At 39.1% G+C, this 15,298-nt stretch overlaps 1 protein-coding gene across 1 annotated transcript; it reads left to right on the plus strand.

Annotated features, from left to right (window-relative positions):
• Positions 1 to 3,849: 3,849 nt before the first annotated feature.
• On the plus strand, positions 3,850 to 13,702 carry LOC122759880 (meprin A subunit beta-like). Its single transcript, XM_044014865.1, has 15 exons — positions 3,850 to 3,895; positions 4,067 to 4,140; positions 4,343 to 4,361; positions 4,456 to 4,491; positions 4,630 to 4,731; positions 4,846 to 4,963; positions 5,491 to 5,666; positions 6,627 to 6,845; positions 7,574 to 7,735; positions 9,366 to 9,596; positions 9,691 to 10,140; positions 10,225 to 10,395; positions 11,541 to 11,646; positions 11,748 to 11,783; positions 13,371 to 13,702. Exons 2-15 carry the CDS (start codon positions 4,081 to 4,083, stop codon positions 13,447 to 13,449), a joined length of 1,965 nt encoding a protein of 654 aa, XP_043870800.1. The 5' UTR covers positions 3,850 to 3,895; positions 4,067 to 4,080; the 3' UTR covers positions 13,450 to 13,702.
• The last annotated feature ends 1,596 nt before the right edge of the window (positions 13,703 to 15,298 follow it).

The following is a 15,298-nucleotide window of genomic DNA, read 5'->3' on the forward strand; positions in this document are numbered from 1 at the left end:
TTGTGGTGTTCTGTATCTGGCCAATGAACATTCATACTCACTGGAACTGTATTTTTGACACTCACTTAGTTCAGAAATGTTTTTGTTTGGTTTTCATTTTCATAATGTCTCAGTGTCTTGAATGAAAGCTTGAATATCAGTCAGTCAGTCATCATCTAACCGCTTTATCCTCCACCAGAGGGTCGCGGGGGGTGCTGTGCCAATCTCAGCTACATCGGGCGATAGGCGGGGTACACCCTGGACAGTTCGCCAGTCCATCGCAGGGCCACACACAACTAGAGACAAACAACCATTCACTCTCACACTCACTCCTACGGTCAATTTAGAGCGTCCAATTTACCTAATCCCCACATTGCATGTTTTTGGACTGTGGGAGGAAGCCGGAGAACCCGGAGAGAACCCACGCACACACGGGGAGAACATGCAAACTCCATGCAGAAAGGCCCTTGTTCCAACCGGGGCTCGAAACCGGGTCTTCTTGCTGCAAGGCGAGAGTGCTAACCACTACACCACCGTGTGGCCCAAGCTTGAATATGTCATTGCTAATACAAATATTGTTTATGAGAAGGAAAGTAAATACAAAAATGAATGAGTTTAATGAGGGAATCAATAAATGAGGAGGAACAGTCTGTAAATGGTTAGAAGAATCTGACAAAACTGGACTGAGGGGTTTCGAGAGAAAAAAACAAAGCGTGTGTGAGAAAGGAGCACTTGTGTAACTTGAATTTTAACACAGTCATTCTTGTGACAACAACATCTGGTTTGATGGCATTGTTGATGATAAGAAAGAGGAAGGGGAGGTTTTCTGACTCCCACACTGGCAGCTGCTTTCAGGGCAGCACAAGTTCCTGTGTTTTGTCTGTTTTGCGTCCAGTTTAAGATCAAGACTTAGTCTAGAGAAGCATTTTATTCTTAAACTTGAAACTTGAAAAACTGAGTTCCACCAAAACCATAAACCCCAACACTGATCCACACACACGATCAAGCTTTCATTGATACATATTACATATGACTATAACTTTACCATATTGACCATATTACTACATGCACATGAACCGTTTGCAGATCAGCTTTTAAACATTGATGAGTAACAGTTTATCAGTTTTCTGGGCAGCCCGAGGCTGGGTGGAAAATAATTAGACTTGTAACCAGAGGGTTGCTGATTCGAACCCCCATCAGGTCAAGGGCTGAGCAAGGTACCTAATCTCTACGACTGATCATAGGCACGGGGGACATTTGCCCGAATAAATGTGAGGCTTACATCAGGAATGGCATTAAACGGGCGTTAAATCTCTGCCAAATGAAATATGCCGATGATTTGCAGTGACAGAACTCGACAGGAACTCGAAACTGGCTCAGGTGAATCTGAACTATAGACCTATAGGCTGGGGAAACTCCCATACTGAGAGCTTCATTTTTTCACTCCCCTTTGTTCCTCGCTCTGCAGGTACCTGTAGCTCCGTGCTGCAGGTTCACCCTGGACAGCTAGTACATATAGAGATGAATAACCCTTTCCTCTCACGGTCATACTTGTCCAGTTAACCTAATCCCATGGAAGTCATACTACCCAGTAAGTATTAGTAGTATGGTCATAATTTTATTAATGAAATTGATATCAGTATATATAGTAATCTAATTTAGTTGCCTATTGTATGAATAACATTATAATATCATCAAGACATTAAGACCATCTTTAGTACTTGGACAGTTCCCAATACAACCACCGTCTTGAAAGAATGTATGTTGTGATTTCGCACTTGACAAATAAAATTATTATTAATTAACCCTAACCCTAATAAAATTTGATTTGAAATACTGACACAAATTCATATGCATCTCTTTGAGTTAGACATGTTAAAGACTGTAGTGTAGACGTATGGGAGACAAAAGACAGTGTGTTTCATTTAAATAAACACACTGTAGCTGCTGAGTCTTTTGGATAAATCTGTTGTCAGGATTCTGTTGTAGGCCCAATGTTATTGTTTTTACATTTACATCTTTACATCTAGTGATCCTGTCCTACAGGTTAGGGTCATTTGCATTTTCAGTTGCACTTCATGTTCATGTGCTGTCAGTTGTCATTGTCTCTTGGTATGACATGAAGTCTCACATATCATACCACAGGCTACAAAGGACGTGCCTTTGCCTGGTGAAACTGTCTGGAATGTCTCTTTCTTCCCTTGTTCTTTTTTTCCCCAGGTATACATGGTGCACACTATCGTCTACTTTAGTGTGATGAGTGTATTTCACCGGCTCGTACAGTAACAGATAAAATAAATGAATGATGCACTGCAACATAGGAACATGAAATAATAATTTTTTTACATTAAATAAATTGGTATTTTAATTAATTAATGACACATTTAAGTAATAATTTAATTATTGTATTTATTTATTTAATTGTGGCACTTTCCGTCCTCCGCGAATCACAGGTGACGTGGTGAAATGCGAGCTACACCCTGGACAGGTCACCAGTCCATCACAGGACCAACTTATGGAGACGAACAACCAGTGTACCATATGCAGTGTACCTCCAGAGGTGGTACAACTGGACTAGTGTTACTTGCGTTAGTGTAATTGAGTAGGTTTTTAGTGTACTAGAGTCAAGTCAAATCAATCAGAATTTCCAGGAGCTTTTAGTGTTAGTTTTTACAGCACACGTCGACCTTTGTAACTGTTCCCTTTGTTTGTCATGCTTCCAGTCATCACATGATGAATCGCTCGTCTCCTGATTGTTTGATTATTTGCACGTGTCCACAGCCCATTTCATCTCTAAATGAGGCACTGATGGTGATCTGGAATAGACTCAAACAAAAAGCTTTGTAACTCATCACAACTGGTAATGGTAACTTTTATATGTAAAGTAACTGATTTTTAATTTAGTGTACCACAGTTAATTCATGTAGTGAATCGTGTCTGAACAGGTAACGTGATATAACAAAACGATCAACATGTGAAGAAAAAAAAAAAACACAACGTACAAACGAATGTGCGAGTCATGGGTGACTGTGACAAAGACTGTGGAAATACCTGTGTTTCAAAACCTGCATGTCCAACACCACCTCCTCATCTGACAAAGACGTGACATCGTTTCTTTGATGCAGGTGCATACTCCTGTACTCCTTACTCCTGTATCGATGAGTACTCAACCTATTTTAACATTGACAGATAAATGTGAAAATCTCAATTTTAATGTGAAGCATGTCTACCGTGCTATAAATGAAAAGGATTTTATGTTTCAAAATCGGTTGAGACAGATATAAATTATACAGACTGTTCAACGCATCTGCTCTGTCTGACAGAGGAACACGTGGACCACCTGTTGCATAACCATAATTCATTCCGTACTATGCACAAACTCTGTACTTTACCCAGGTTCTATGCTAATTTAATGTCATTTTTTTGCACACGCTTGCACAGAATTTCTCATTTGAACTGATTATTTATTGTCGTACATCTGGATATATACAGTATATACATTTTTTAATTCCTTCCTTGTACAGCTGAGGCCATTTTGCCCGAGGCCCCCCAGAATCTAGGATCCTCTCCTGGTGTGTAAAATGGATTGGTTCAGTGCAGAGGTTAAATTCTTCATCACCTTTTGTTGTGTGTCATTCTTATTCTAGAAGAGGCAGCGAACGTGTTGAGCGCCATAGACCTATCTTTTGTGTTTTTACAAAAGATGTACTAAACCTAATCCTATCAAAAAAAATCTGAGAAGCCTGACTAGCCGGTAGGTTACATGACAGATTTTTGTCTTGACAGCAGCGATGCTTTGCAATGCAAAACCTGTTTCTGTTATGAAAACGTGTTGTCGTCACTGCGTATAACTCAGCCAGTGACAGACAAACGCTCTCATTGTTGCTCAGAAACCGGACAGTCCCTGTGACAGACGGTAAGCATCAATGTCATTTTCATATCTTCTTCCACGTGAAATACAATTCACAATTGAGAGAAATGAAAAATCTGTATATAGTATATAAATTGTATATGGTACACTTATTCCATTTTACTTTTAATATTTAGAATCACTTCAATTGTTTCTGATAATATCTCTTGTTTTAAGGTTGGACCACGAGGATGAAAGGCTTCATTTTCCTTGTGATGAACTTGGCAGTTTCATCTACATTCAGCCTAAAAGTAATGAATGATTTATTGTTATTGCAAACTTTCAAATGTGCAGTATCTTGTTGAACTATGACCACTTAAATGTTCTAAATTCAAATGTTTAATTTGAGGTTTTTACATGTAAACTAGTGTAGTCACAGTCGTTGTAATGTTCCCCACTGATGACATTTTACAACAATGTGATGTGTCCTGTTTTTCTTTTCTTTCTTTCCAGAATACACCAACATTCCAGAGTAATATTATTACTGGTTTTCAAAAATGATTTTAACTTGATTAGTTTCACTTTAACGGGAATCATCTCATCTCACCTCTTTTTCTTTTTTGTAGAATGGACAACCGACGACATTTTAGAAATAAACCATGGTAACATCTAAAAATATCAATCCATGAAATTTGTCAGCTTTATATTTGACATAGCAACTTTTCCATATAATGCCAATATCCATAATGATGCCATTACTGTATGACCACTAATTATTGGTCTGCTTATCTTGTGCTCAGGAAAAGATGATATTATGGTGTCAAAGTTTCTAAGGAGTTCTGTTAGTGATGTCAACAGACTGTGGACGTCCCCTATCGCCTATGTGTTGGATGAAAGCCTTGGTAAATGCTTTTTTTCCTGTGTGATCAAATACCTAGAGAGAATCATCAGTGAGTGTGAGTGAGCAATATACTGACATTGTCATCTTCTTGTTTTTCTTCATAAAACAATGGAAGAAATCAATGCTAAAGCAGTCATCCTGAATGCCTTTGAGCAGTTCCGGTTGAAGTCATGCATTGACTTCAAACTCAGAGACTCTGAAGAGGATTACATCATTGTCAAAAAGTTAGGCGGGTATGTATTGTTTACGTTTGTGTCTTTTACCCTTACAATTTTTGATTAAAAAAATGTTTTGCTACTCGTAGTCTGTCTGCTCTTCTGGTTTTTTGGGTCGTTGAGAACTGAAGTGCGAACGATAGAAAAGGTTTGATGTTGAAGTTTTAGTTCACTCTTCATCACGATGGGTCTTTGTTACATTTACACTCTTTCCATCCTGGTCAGTCTCCCATTCTGAGCATGACTGGCCCTGCTTAGGTGTTAAAATGGGGTGTGGTTGTGGACGTCGTTGAGGACAATGAGGGATTTTTGACAACAAGCTCTGAAGTCAATGGAAAAGTATTTTCTGTATTGTTTTAAGGATTTTCAAGACACTATGTGCCAGCCGGGGTCCAACTTGGTTAGCTAATGCACAAAGGGGTAAAAAAAAAGCAGAAGAGAGAAGTGCCTCTGCACAGAAGTGTTTTTTCTTTCTCTATAAAGGCTCCCAGTATAATACCAGTATAATACCAAACTATGAAAGCATGTTCTTTTTTCTGTTTTAGATGTTTCTCATACGTTGGGAAGGTGAGTGGTGAGCAGGTGCTCTCCATTGGCCGATTCTGTGATGAGATTTCCACGGTTGAACACGAGTTTCTCCATGCGCTCGGCTTCGATCATGAACACAACAGATTTGACAGAGACAACTTTGTGACCATTGACTTTGACAACATCTTAACAGGTTTAATTATTTGCACTATTTTATTATTCCCATAATATAACATATATATATATATATATCATTATATAATTTATTTGCATGGAAAAAGGTGTCATGATCCAAGTTTGTCAACCAGTCAAAATGCAACCATGACCCAGGGCTTTACCATTCCAAACCGTAGCCTACTGCACTGTACCAAACCAAACCATACTATGATGGAAACACAGCACATCAGTTCAACTGTTCATATGAACCCCAATTTGGGTGACGATCGGCATATATCAGCCCTGTCGTTTGGAATGATTTTTTTTCCCAAACGGGCTGGACCGCACCAGAGTTTTTGGATTGGCATCTTTATAAGACATATTTTTATTCCAATCAGGCTTTTAAAGTATTTTGATTACTTGAGTCCATGTAAACATAGCTACTATCTGAACTTGCAGGAATACTTTTATAAATGGGATATTTCCCGTCCGAGACCTCGACCATGCAAAAGAAAAGGTCTACCACAGAAACAGTGCAGCAATAAAAGTATTCTAATTCAAGTTCAACTTGCAAGAATACTGAGCTGTCCGTTGCTGGCAGCATGTGAACGTGTATGAAAAATGAGATGTTAAGTGGTCTGTGCTGTGGATGGCAATACTGAAGTTTAAAGCAGCTTTGAGTGGTCATCAAGACAAGAAAAGTGCTATACAAACAACTCATCTTAATGCCTGAATATTTTCCTAATTATATATATAAAAAGAAAAATATGCATGTTTTTGCAAGTGTATAGCAGATGCTAAAGTAAGTGGAGATTGTTCATTTAATATAGCAGATACAATAGCTATAAAATTAGGTATGATGAAAATTTGTCAGTCAAATATGTGATCATTGTGAAAGGTTTGGGTCCAAATAATAGTAATAATAATTAGTGTATGATGTTGATCTCTTGTTTTAATTTAATTAATGGTGTGATTTGATTTACTGTACATCACATAGGTTTGGATTACAATTTTGACAAAGTGAACGGAGAAGATTATACTGATATGGGAGTCCCTTATGACTATTGGTCAGTGATGCATTATGGCAAATTTGCATTCAGCAATGGTAATGGGACTACCATTAACAGTAAAGATCCAAATTTCGAGGATGTGATTGGTCAAAGACGGGACATGAGTCCCAGTGATACTCTGGAGCTGAACCGCCGCTACAAATGCAGTAAGTGCTTGGACATAAGTAGTATAATTCCTTTTTAATGAATATTTATTGTTTGATTGAATGAATAATTAATTGGTTTAATGCACAAAACACAACATGTTGTTATACACCGAAAATAAATTGTTGGCAATGTTTCACTTACAAGAAACAGGTTTTCTAGACAATATTGTAAAGAAAAAACTGTTATAAAAATGATTCACATGAGACCATTATCAACTGTATGGTTAAAATTTTAAAATTTGGAAAACATTTATCCATGATGATGTGTAAAATGTGTACAGCAGATAATTTAAGCATTTAAAAAGGTCACCAATTGGTGCAACAGACCAAAACACCAAACAGAAACAGAAACAGTTTGCGGCCTGGAAATGATCATTTATTTTATATATATTCTTAATTCTTAATTCTGATTTGTATTGTATGTTTTAATATAATACATTTCTTAGAGATTTCACCTTTAAATTAAAGTTTTTATTATTATTATTGAATAAGACTGAGCTCATTAGTAAACCAAATCCAACCAACCATTACATTCATTCATTCAGGTGATTAAACAATTGAACAGAAATGTCTTGATAGGGAAAATGATATAATGCACGTCAAAAATAAACCACTACCTGCAAAACAGATGTCTGAATTATAGTTACGGCACACAACTTGTTTACGGTTGATTGACTGAAAATGCACTGATACGTGGTCCTAAATCCCTTCTTCACTCACCTCTACAGATTTATCCCTTGCATTTAAGATGTACTGTGGCTTCTCCAAGAGGAATATGTGTCAAATGAAACACTGTTCAAATTCTGACGTTGAATGGGAGTTGGTGACACGTGCAGAGGGCGGTCCATACTCTGACCACACTAATCTACCCACAGGCCTTGGTCATCGTGGTGGTGAGAAACTTCAACTTTTCTGTCATCTACATGTTTAATTTAATAAATACATTTAGATATCTGTGGGGGGATCATTACCCTGTATCAGTTGAGGGACCATAAAAAGGGGCCTTTGGTATCAGTTATTGGCAATCAAAGATTAATAACATTAGCAATGAAAATATCAATTTTATAATCATAGAAAAGATAGCTAATTCACTGATTCAGTCTCATGAATTAATTACCAATTTAGGTTATGATTAACAATTAACTTCATAGTGCCACAACAATTGTTTTACCAGGGCCAGAAAGGCATTAAATAAATGTAGGACATGTTGTGACATTACCACAAAAATACAGCTAAGCATACGTTCAGTTGAGGGTGAGGACAGCAGTTTACACAAAACAGCTAACAGGGAGAAAGCAAACCCCAACCAAAGCTGTACAGTTTAAGCAAAGTTAACACCAAAAAAGTCCGTGAAGGTTCCAAGTCATTCGTCCCAGTCATATGCTGTGTTCCATTTACATCGGAACTCGGAGCTGGGAGTGATGTCACCTCCAGCAAAGTTGCTGAAGAAAAGCAATACCAGTTGATGTAGTAACATGTCTATTGTTAATAATTGAACGGTACTAAAAATGATTTACTGCGCAGAAGTGTAAAAACAGTAAAAGTGGCAGTCCTAACTTTGGGGGACGTGACATTTCTCGGAGTTTCTGAATTCACAGGGCCTGACCTCTGAAATTTTAAGATCCAAGTACAAATGGAATACAGCAATAATCATCTAGTCTGGTTTTTAGGGGGTAAATAGATGGAGTGGGGCCACACGTTGAGGCTAGCCCTGTTGCCTCCCAGCAAGAAGCTTGCCAGATTTCTATCCCAATTCAGGCCTTTTTTATCTGGAGTGTGCATGTTCTCTTCTTGTGTGCATGGGTTTTCTCCAGGTTCTCTGGTCTTCTCCCACAAATTTAAAAGACATGTAAGTTAATAGGACACTCTAAATTGACCATAGGAGTGTGAGAGTGAATGGTTGTTCATCTCTGTATTTTTGGTCAGAAGCTTCAACTGAGAACCTTAACAGACAGAACACAGAACAATTATTCTAATTCTTTTTAGATGTATATATTCTTTCAGCTGACTTTGCTCTTAATTCCGTCATTAGTCACAAATTTTAATAATCATTTTGTTCTCAATCTTAGAGTGGCTTTTTTTTTACATTGCAATGTTGGGCTAAGAAAAGTTAAGGCTTCTCAACTGTGAGGCACCTGGGCATGAGTGTTTCTGAGAGACTGCACTTCACAATTTCAAAAACGGTTGTTCCTATATTAGACCATGGGTTTTCTGTCCATGTCTGTCCAAGTAATAACCACAATTACCAGTGGGTAAATTGTCATCTCATTTCTTTAGATCTGTCATAAAATAAATTCTAAAGGTAAAGGTAAAGGTACACAGTAAGATTTTTATAGAAGAAGAATTGAGTTGTATAACATTTAATTACATTGAACCAAACAAATCTAATCCCTCCATAGGTAATAGGGCTATTGTGAATTTAATCCAAGCCCATATATGTGGATGCATATAGAGTCATCCTATAAGTGAGAGATGTACACCCCTAAGCATTAGACAAATGAATTTTGGACACCCTCTTAGGTCGAGATGACGGTTACTTCATGCATGCTAGCACAGTAAGTGGAAGAATGGGAGACTCTGCCCTGCTGGAGACCCAGAGGATGACCACCACCAGGAAGTGTAATGTCAAGTGTCTCCAGTTCTACTATTACCACAGTGGACATGAGTCTGACGACCTCAACATTTGGATCAGAGAGTTTCAAAGTAAAAGGGACTCAGAAGGAAGTCGCCGCCTCATGGGACAGATCACCGGTAATGTTAGACTCCATGTTGATAAGTATCATCTTCCGTAATTGGCATTAAAGACTCAGGTAAATCATGAACATGTGATATTTCCTTCCTCCAGGTTTGCAAACATTTCACTGGCGGCTCCACTATGTTACATTAACTGCCACCAAGGACTTCCAGGTGGAATTTGAGATTGTTAAAGGCGCAGGGATTTCCTCAGGTGGCTTCTCAATCGATGACATCAATCTGTCTGAGACAGAGTGTCCACATGGAGTCATGCAATTGAACGATGTTGTGAAAACTTTCAACACAACTACTGCACAATTCATATTCGGCCCAAAGCAATACACGCAAGTGGGCTATGCTTACAGGATAGTAGTAGCAGGATATGACGAGTTTGTGGGAATGGGTATACAACTTGTGTCGGGTAAATATGATGACCAGCTGGAGTGGCCTTGCCCATATAGGCAGGTGGTTCTTCAAATAGTGGATCAGACACCTGATCTCCAGCTGCACATGTCCAAGGAATTAACCTTCACTACTGACCCAAACGTCAACACTTCTGCAGGTACATTTAAAAGAACAATTAGCAATTAATTCAAATATACAGTCAGTGTACTTCATGATATGCCACTGTATTTTCTCTGGACAGCGATTGTCTGGTATGATGATCCTCGCAAGACTGGCGACATCATCACCACTGAGAAGAATGAGACTTTTTATGCTGGACCAGTGAATGGCTTTTTCATGCTCAGCTTTGAAAACCTGATATCCAGAGACTTCATTAAGGGAGGAAATGCCATGTTTGCCTATCGCTTCCAAGGCAAGCTGATTGAAAATGATTTTCTTTGTTGACCTACTTTTAAAATGTTACGTCACAAAACCCTTTAATGTCCAGCATGGTAAGACTGCAACTGTAACAAATGGATTCCTACACACATCCCTCCTTTTCCCAAACACATTGGCAAACTACAGAGGCCTTTGTCTACCAGAGAGAATGTTGTTCTTCTCCATGTGTTTGGAAAGCTTCCTTCATAAATCATGAAGTGTATGCTCTGGCCAGCTTTTCCATTTGGAATGCAAGATCGCAGCATCTATAATGTAATGCCCTTGCATAGAATAAATATAAAAGGCTAATTTTATGGCAATGTTTCTCAATCCTGGTCTTCATGACCCACTGTCCTGCATGTTGTAGATCTTTCTCTACTCCAGCACACCTGATTCAAATGGTCAGCTCATCAACAAGTTCTGCAAAACTCTGGTAACGTCCCATTAATTTCAGTCAGGTTTGTTGGAGCAGGGAAACATGCAGGGCAATGGGTCCCGAGGATCAAGATTTAGAAACACTGTTCTAAGGTTGGGCTCACTGTTGGGCAGCCTGTGGCCAAGGGGAAAGGGAACTTGACTTGTAACCGGAGGGTCGCCGGTTCAAATCCCCACCCGGCCAAAAAGGGCTGGGGTACCCCTGAGCAAGGTACCCAACCCCCAATGCTCCCCGGGCGCCACTGCTCCTAATTCTAGGATGGGTCAAAATGCAGAGGAAAACTTTCCCTAAGGGGATTAATAAAAACTAACTTTAAACTTTAAGGCACACTTACACAAAAATATGCCACTCTCAATGTTACACACTGGACAATTCCAAAGAGGTTCCAAACAATACTAAAATGTGACGTCAACAGACTGCCAGGCACAGATTGGAAGAGAGTGTCGGAACGGGAAGAATCATGCACGTCGCACTCATGGATCTTCCAGTTCCGACACAATGACCAAACCAAATGATGCTTAAAATCCCCAAAACATGCTTTAATCTCCAACCTTTAGTTTTAATGATATAGATATAATGATGATACAATGTGCCTGATACCAAACCATGTAGAGTCGAGTAGAGCCAAGTAGTGCTAGAAATGTATGATGGAAAAGCACCATGAGTTTAGTTGCACAATTATATTGAAACTTTCTTTGTTGTAGATATCACTCCTCTAGTCAATGGAAGCAAGCTACCTTGTAATCCTTGGACACCAATGAAAATTACTTATCCTCCTAGGGGTGTGGATTATGGCTCATGCTCATCACGGTAAAACATTATGTCAATTAACTCAGACAACTTCTCATTTTGAAGCAGTTGAAGTTGAAAGACAAATGTCGAATTGTTATATAATGATATGTCTTTCACAGGATTTTACCCACCAAACAACCAACAACTGATGACAGGTATTTGGATTTACTCGCACATTTTACACTTGTGAAATTGGTTAGAACAGCAGCCGAGTAGTAAAGCTGTTGACTCTAGTTAGCAATGGCTACAGTTTGACTAAATACAACTGATATGTCACAACCTTTCCTGTCAAAGTGTTATCTGGCAATCATACAGTCCAGGAAATGTCTTCATCCACATGATGACAGATTTTCTCACTCTGCGACCCATTAGCGTTTCAGTGCTCCCACAATGCTGTTTCCATGTGGATAAAACACAGATATGCTAACCCATGTGTCAATTTTCATAAAATGTCATAAGATGTCACAAGCACAGTAAAAAGTAAGGTTTCCCAACAAACATTTGTGGGTAAAAGCCTATACATTACTCCACAAGAACAGAGAAATGAGTTCTCCCTCCCAGGGCTGTGAGACATTAATGATGCCATTATGTTCTTGCAGCCCTTGTTTTTGGAGTTCTTGCAGCTTGTTCTTGACACATCATGTGGGCGGAACTCAGATGATGTAATCATTCCCTATGAGGATTGAAGTATGACATTTCCTGGCCAGAACTACCTTTGTTCTTGTTCTTGCCACTGTCGTGTTCGTATTTTGAGATGGAGATGGAGGAAACTTCTATATTGTTAAAAGGTTTATTGTTGAAGCCCCTAAGTGAAACCACCCTCGCAGCGGTGCATCCCAGAAGAGCATGTGATACGGGAGAACTAAGATCTATTGTAGTCTATATGTGTTATTGGTTCAATAGAGGGTGACGAGCTGTAGTTTAGACGTAGTCTCACTTGTTGGTGCACAGACTGGGTCCCCAGACTCTTGGCACGATGTCAGCGAATCAGAGCTGTAGGACTGCCTTATGAACTGTTATTGTTGAATGAAATGTTATTTTGTATGGTGTTGTTGTCAGCGGGCAACTATTTACGTGGTGCTACTACTACTATACTGTTTCAGATAAGACGCCCATGAGGCGCTATCTGTCTCAGTGACTCCCCATTTGAGTGTTCATTTCAACTTTTATAGGTTAGTTTTGAGCATAATGCAAATGTCAGTGTATTTTAAGTGTTAGTGTTTAAAAGATGTGTTTCCCACAACACCTCGAGAAAAATAACACATGTATCTGTTCTTGTGGCGTCTGTACAGGCCATGAATGTGCACTGGTGTTGTGCTTGAAATAATGCAGGTATTAGCATTGCTGCCAAAAAAAGAAAGTATAAATTGCATGTTCACCCACATAATACGTTTCCCGAGCTGAAGCCAGTCAAAACCTGCATGCATTGCCAAGTTATTTGACCTCACTGGAGTAATTTGTGTGCCAGTTACACACATTCACACTGGTCAGAAAAAGAAAGCCTTGTCCTATTGAGGCAGAACCTTATTTCTGAGGATCTGGTTAAGTTTAAGGCTGAGATTTAAATCCTAGGTTGAGTTTAAAGTTAGGCATTACCTGGTCAGGGATAATGCTTTGTTTAGGCTATTCAAATGAATGGAAGTCAATGCAAGTGTTCTTAGAGGAATTTTTTTATGAATGTCTGTGGTCAAAAGCTCACAAAATACCAATTCAATTGACCAAATGTTTTCCTTTTGTTGTAGCATTTTTAGCTTTTCTCCCACTGTGGTGGCCTCTCCTGTCCTCACCATCCTGCTAGCACTGATGCTTATGATGAGATGATGTGCTTCACCTCCTATATACACAACAGAGGAAAGATACTGGTCTCAGGGATATGTATATGTATATTCATGAACATTTGTGTATGGTGCAATAATAAGTGGTGGGATCATACTTCTATTATTAATTATGATAAAATGTATGACAAAATGTTGACATGATATAGGATTTTATGCAATATGGTTATGGTTTTTCTTTCCTCTGGAAAGTGTATGGAATATGGAAACTGTAATACAATTACACACATTTAAACATTCTGGCCTGGTTATTCATAGATACATTATATTTTTTAAATTGTATATATATATATATAGTGTGTGTTTGGGTGTGTTTGAATGGTCACTCTTACTATTGTGCCATATGAGAGGGGGAGGAGATATGACACTTTTAGTGATATATCTGTTGCATTTCTACTGATATCTTCTCTGTCAAAGCAACCTGTTAGACAGTGATGCGATTTACAGTCAAACAGATTTTACTTTACTTGTTTGTTTTTGTTTCCATCACTTAAAATAAAAATATATAGTATATTAGATTACAAGACAGTGAACTGTGTAAAGTGACGTCTCCCCATATACGGGTCTCTTTAAAGTCAATCAGCCTGCATTATTTTGGGAGTGTTGGGTAAAAGCGAGTACTTGCAGCCTAAGACTGCAGACACTCAGGTTTGACTGCCTATTTTTGTTTCCACTGGGTGTCACTTTCCCTTTTCGGTGCCATTGTTAATCTTTTAATTGTGATTTACAGGAAAACACAATTATGAAATAGTAACTCATAATTATAAGATTCAAATGGCGTATTTCCACCAGCTCTACTCACCACGGCGCGGCTTAAGTAGCATTTCCACTTGCATAGTACTTGGTACCAGTAGGTATTATGCGATCATTGCTCAGACTGCTGGCCACTGACTGAGTGCCGTCACAGGAAGAGACGTCTGACACAGAAATCAAGCCAAACAGCGCCGGACTGTAGATCAGTTAAAACTACTTAACAATCCTAAAACTGTGTGTTAATCCCTGACAATTACCGGAGAAATGTCTAAAATCTCAATATGTAACATTTTCAGTCCAGTGTCTGTGTCAGACGGAGCCTGTACTCCGGTCATGGAGGAACTACTGAACAAATATTAACTGTTTCTAGTGATTAGATTCAGTTACACTGAAAACAACTGCTTTACAAGTCACTAGTCACTCGTTTGTGTGTGTTTGTCACAAAGTCACCGCAGTTTCACGCCGCCGTGAAGTGAAGACTCCGCCCATGTTGATTAGGTACTTTTTATGTAGTGCAGATGCAACCTAAACCGTACCGCATCACGTCGTGCTGTGCTGAGGCGAGGCAAGTAGAGCTAAAAATATGCCAAAAGTTGCAATTATATAATTTCTATCTTTATTGTCTAATCTTTATTATCTCAAATAACAATACATTTAAAATGTTTGGTTGGTCATTTTGTTGAAATAATGCTGATGACGTTTGGGACAAAGGATTTGTTGAAAACAAAGGGGACACAGTAGTGCCTCCTGGACTTCAGAAGCTCAAACTGTTTTTCCAAGATGGTCCACTTCATCCCCATCGCGGTTCTGGCAGGAATTCTGCGCCCTGCTGGGAGCCTCTGTCAGTCTCTCCTCTGCAACCTGGAGCGAGCACCTCACCTGGGTAGAGTATGGGCATGCCCATCGGTCTGTCGACTTTTCAAGCTGCCCACGGGTACCAACCGCCGCTGTTCCCAGAGTCTGAGAAAAAAACAACAACTCTCTTTTAACAGGAAGGAAACTGACAGAACCAGACTCAATGAGGAGAGAGGATAGGTGAAGGACAAATGAGAGGTAAAGGATAGAAGAGTAGTGGTGGTGGC

Source organism: Solea senegalensis, unplaced genomic scaffold, assembly GCF_019176455.1.
Source record: "Solea senegalensis isolate Sse05_10M unplaced genomic scaffold, IFAPA_SoseM_1 scf7180000012564, whole genome shotgun sequence".
NCBI lineage: Eukaryota > Metazoa > Chordata > Actinopteri > Pleuronectiformes > Soleidae > Solea > Solea senegalensis.

Coding starts and splice junctions, on each gene's coding strand:
- LOC122759880 (XM_044014865.1), top strand. CDS start 4,081: ATGAAAGGCTTCATTTTCCTTGTGATGAACTTGGCAGTTTCATCTACA. Junction 11,647..11,747: donor TATGGCTCATGCTCATCACG/GTAAAACATTAT, acceptor TGTCTTTCACAG/GATTTTACCCACCAAACAAC. Junction 11,784..13,370: donor CAACCAACAACTGATGACAG/GTATTTGGATTT, acceptor CTTTTGTTGTAG/CATTTTTAGCTTTTCTCCCA.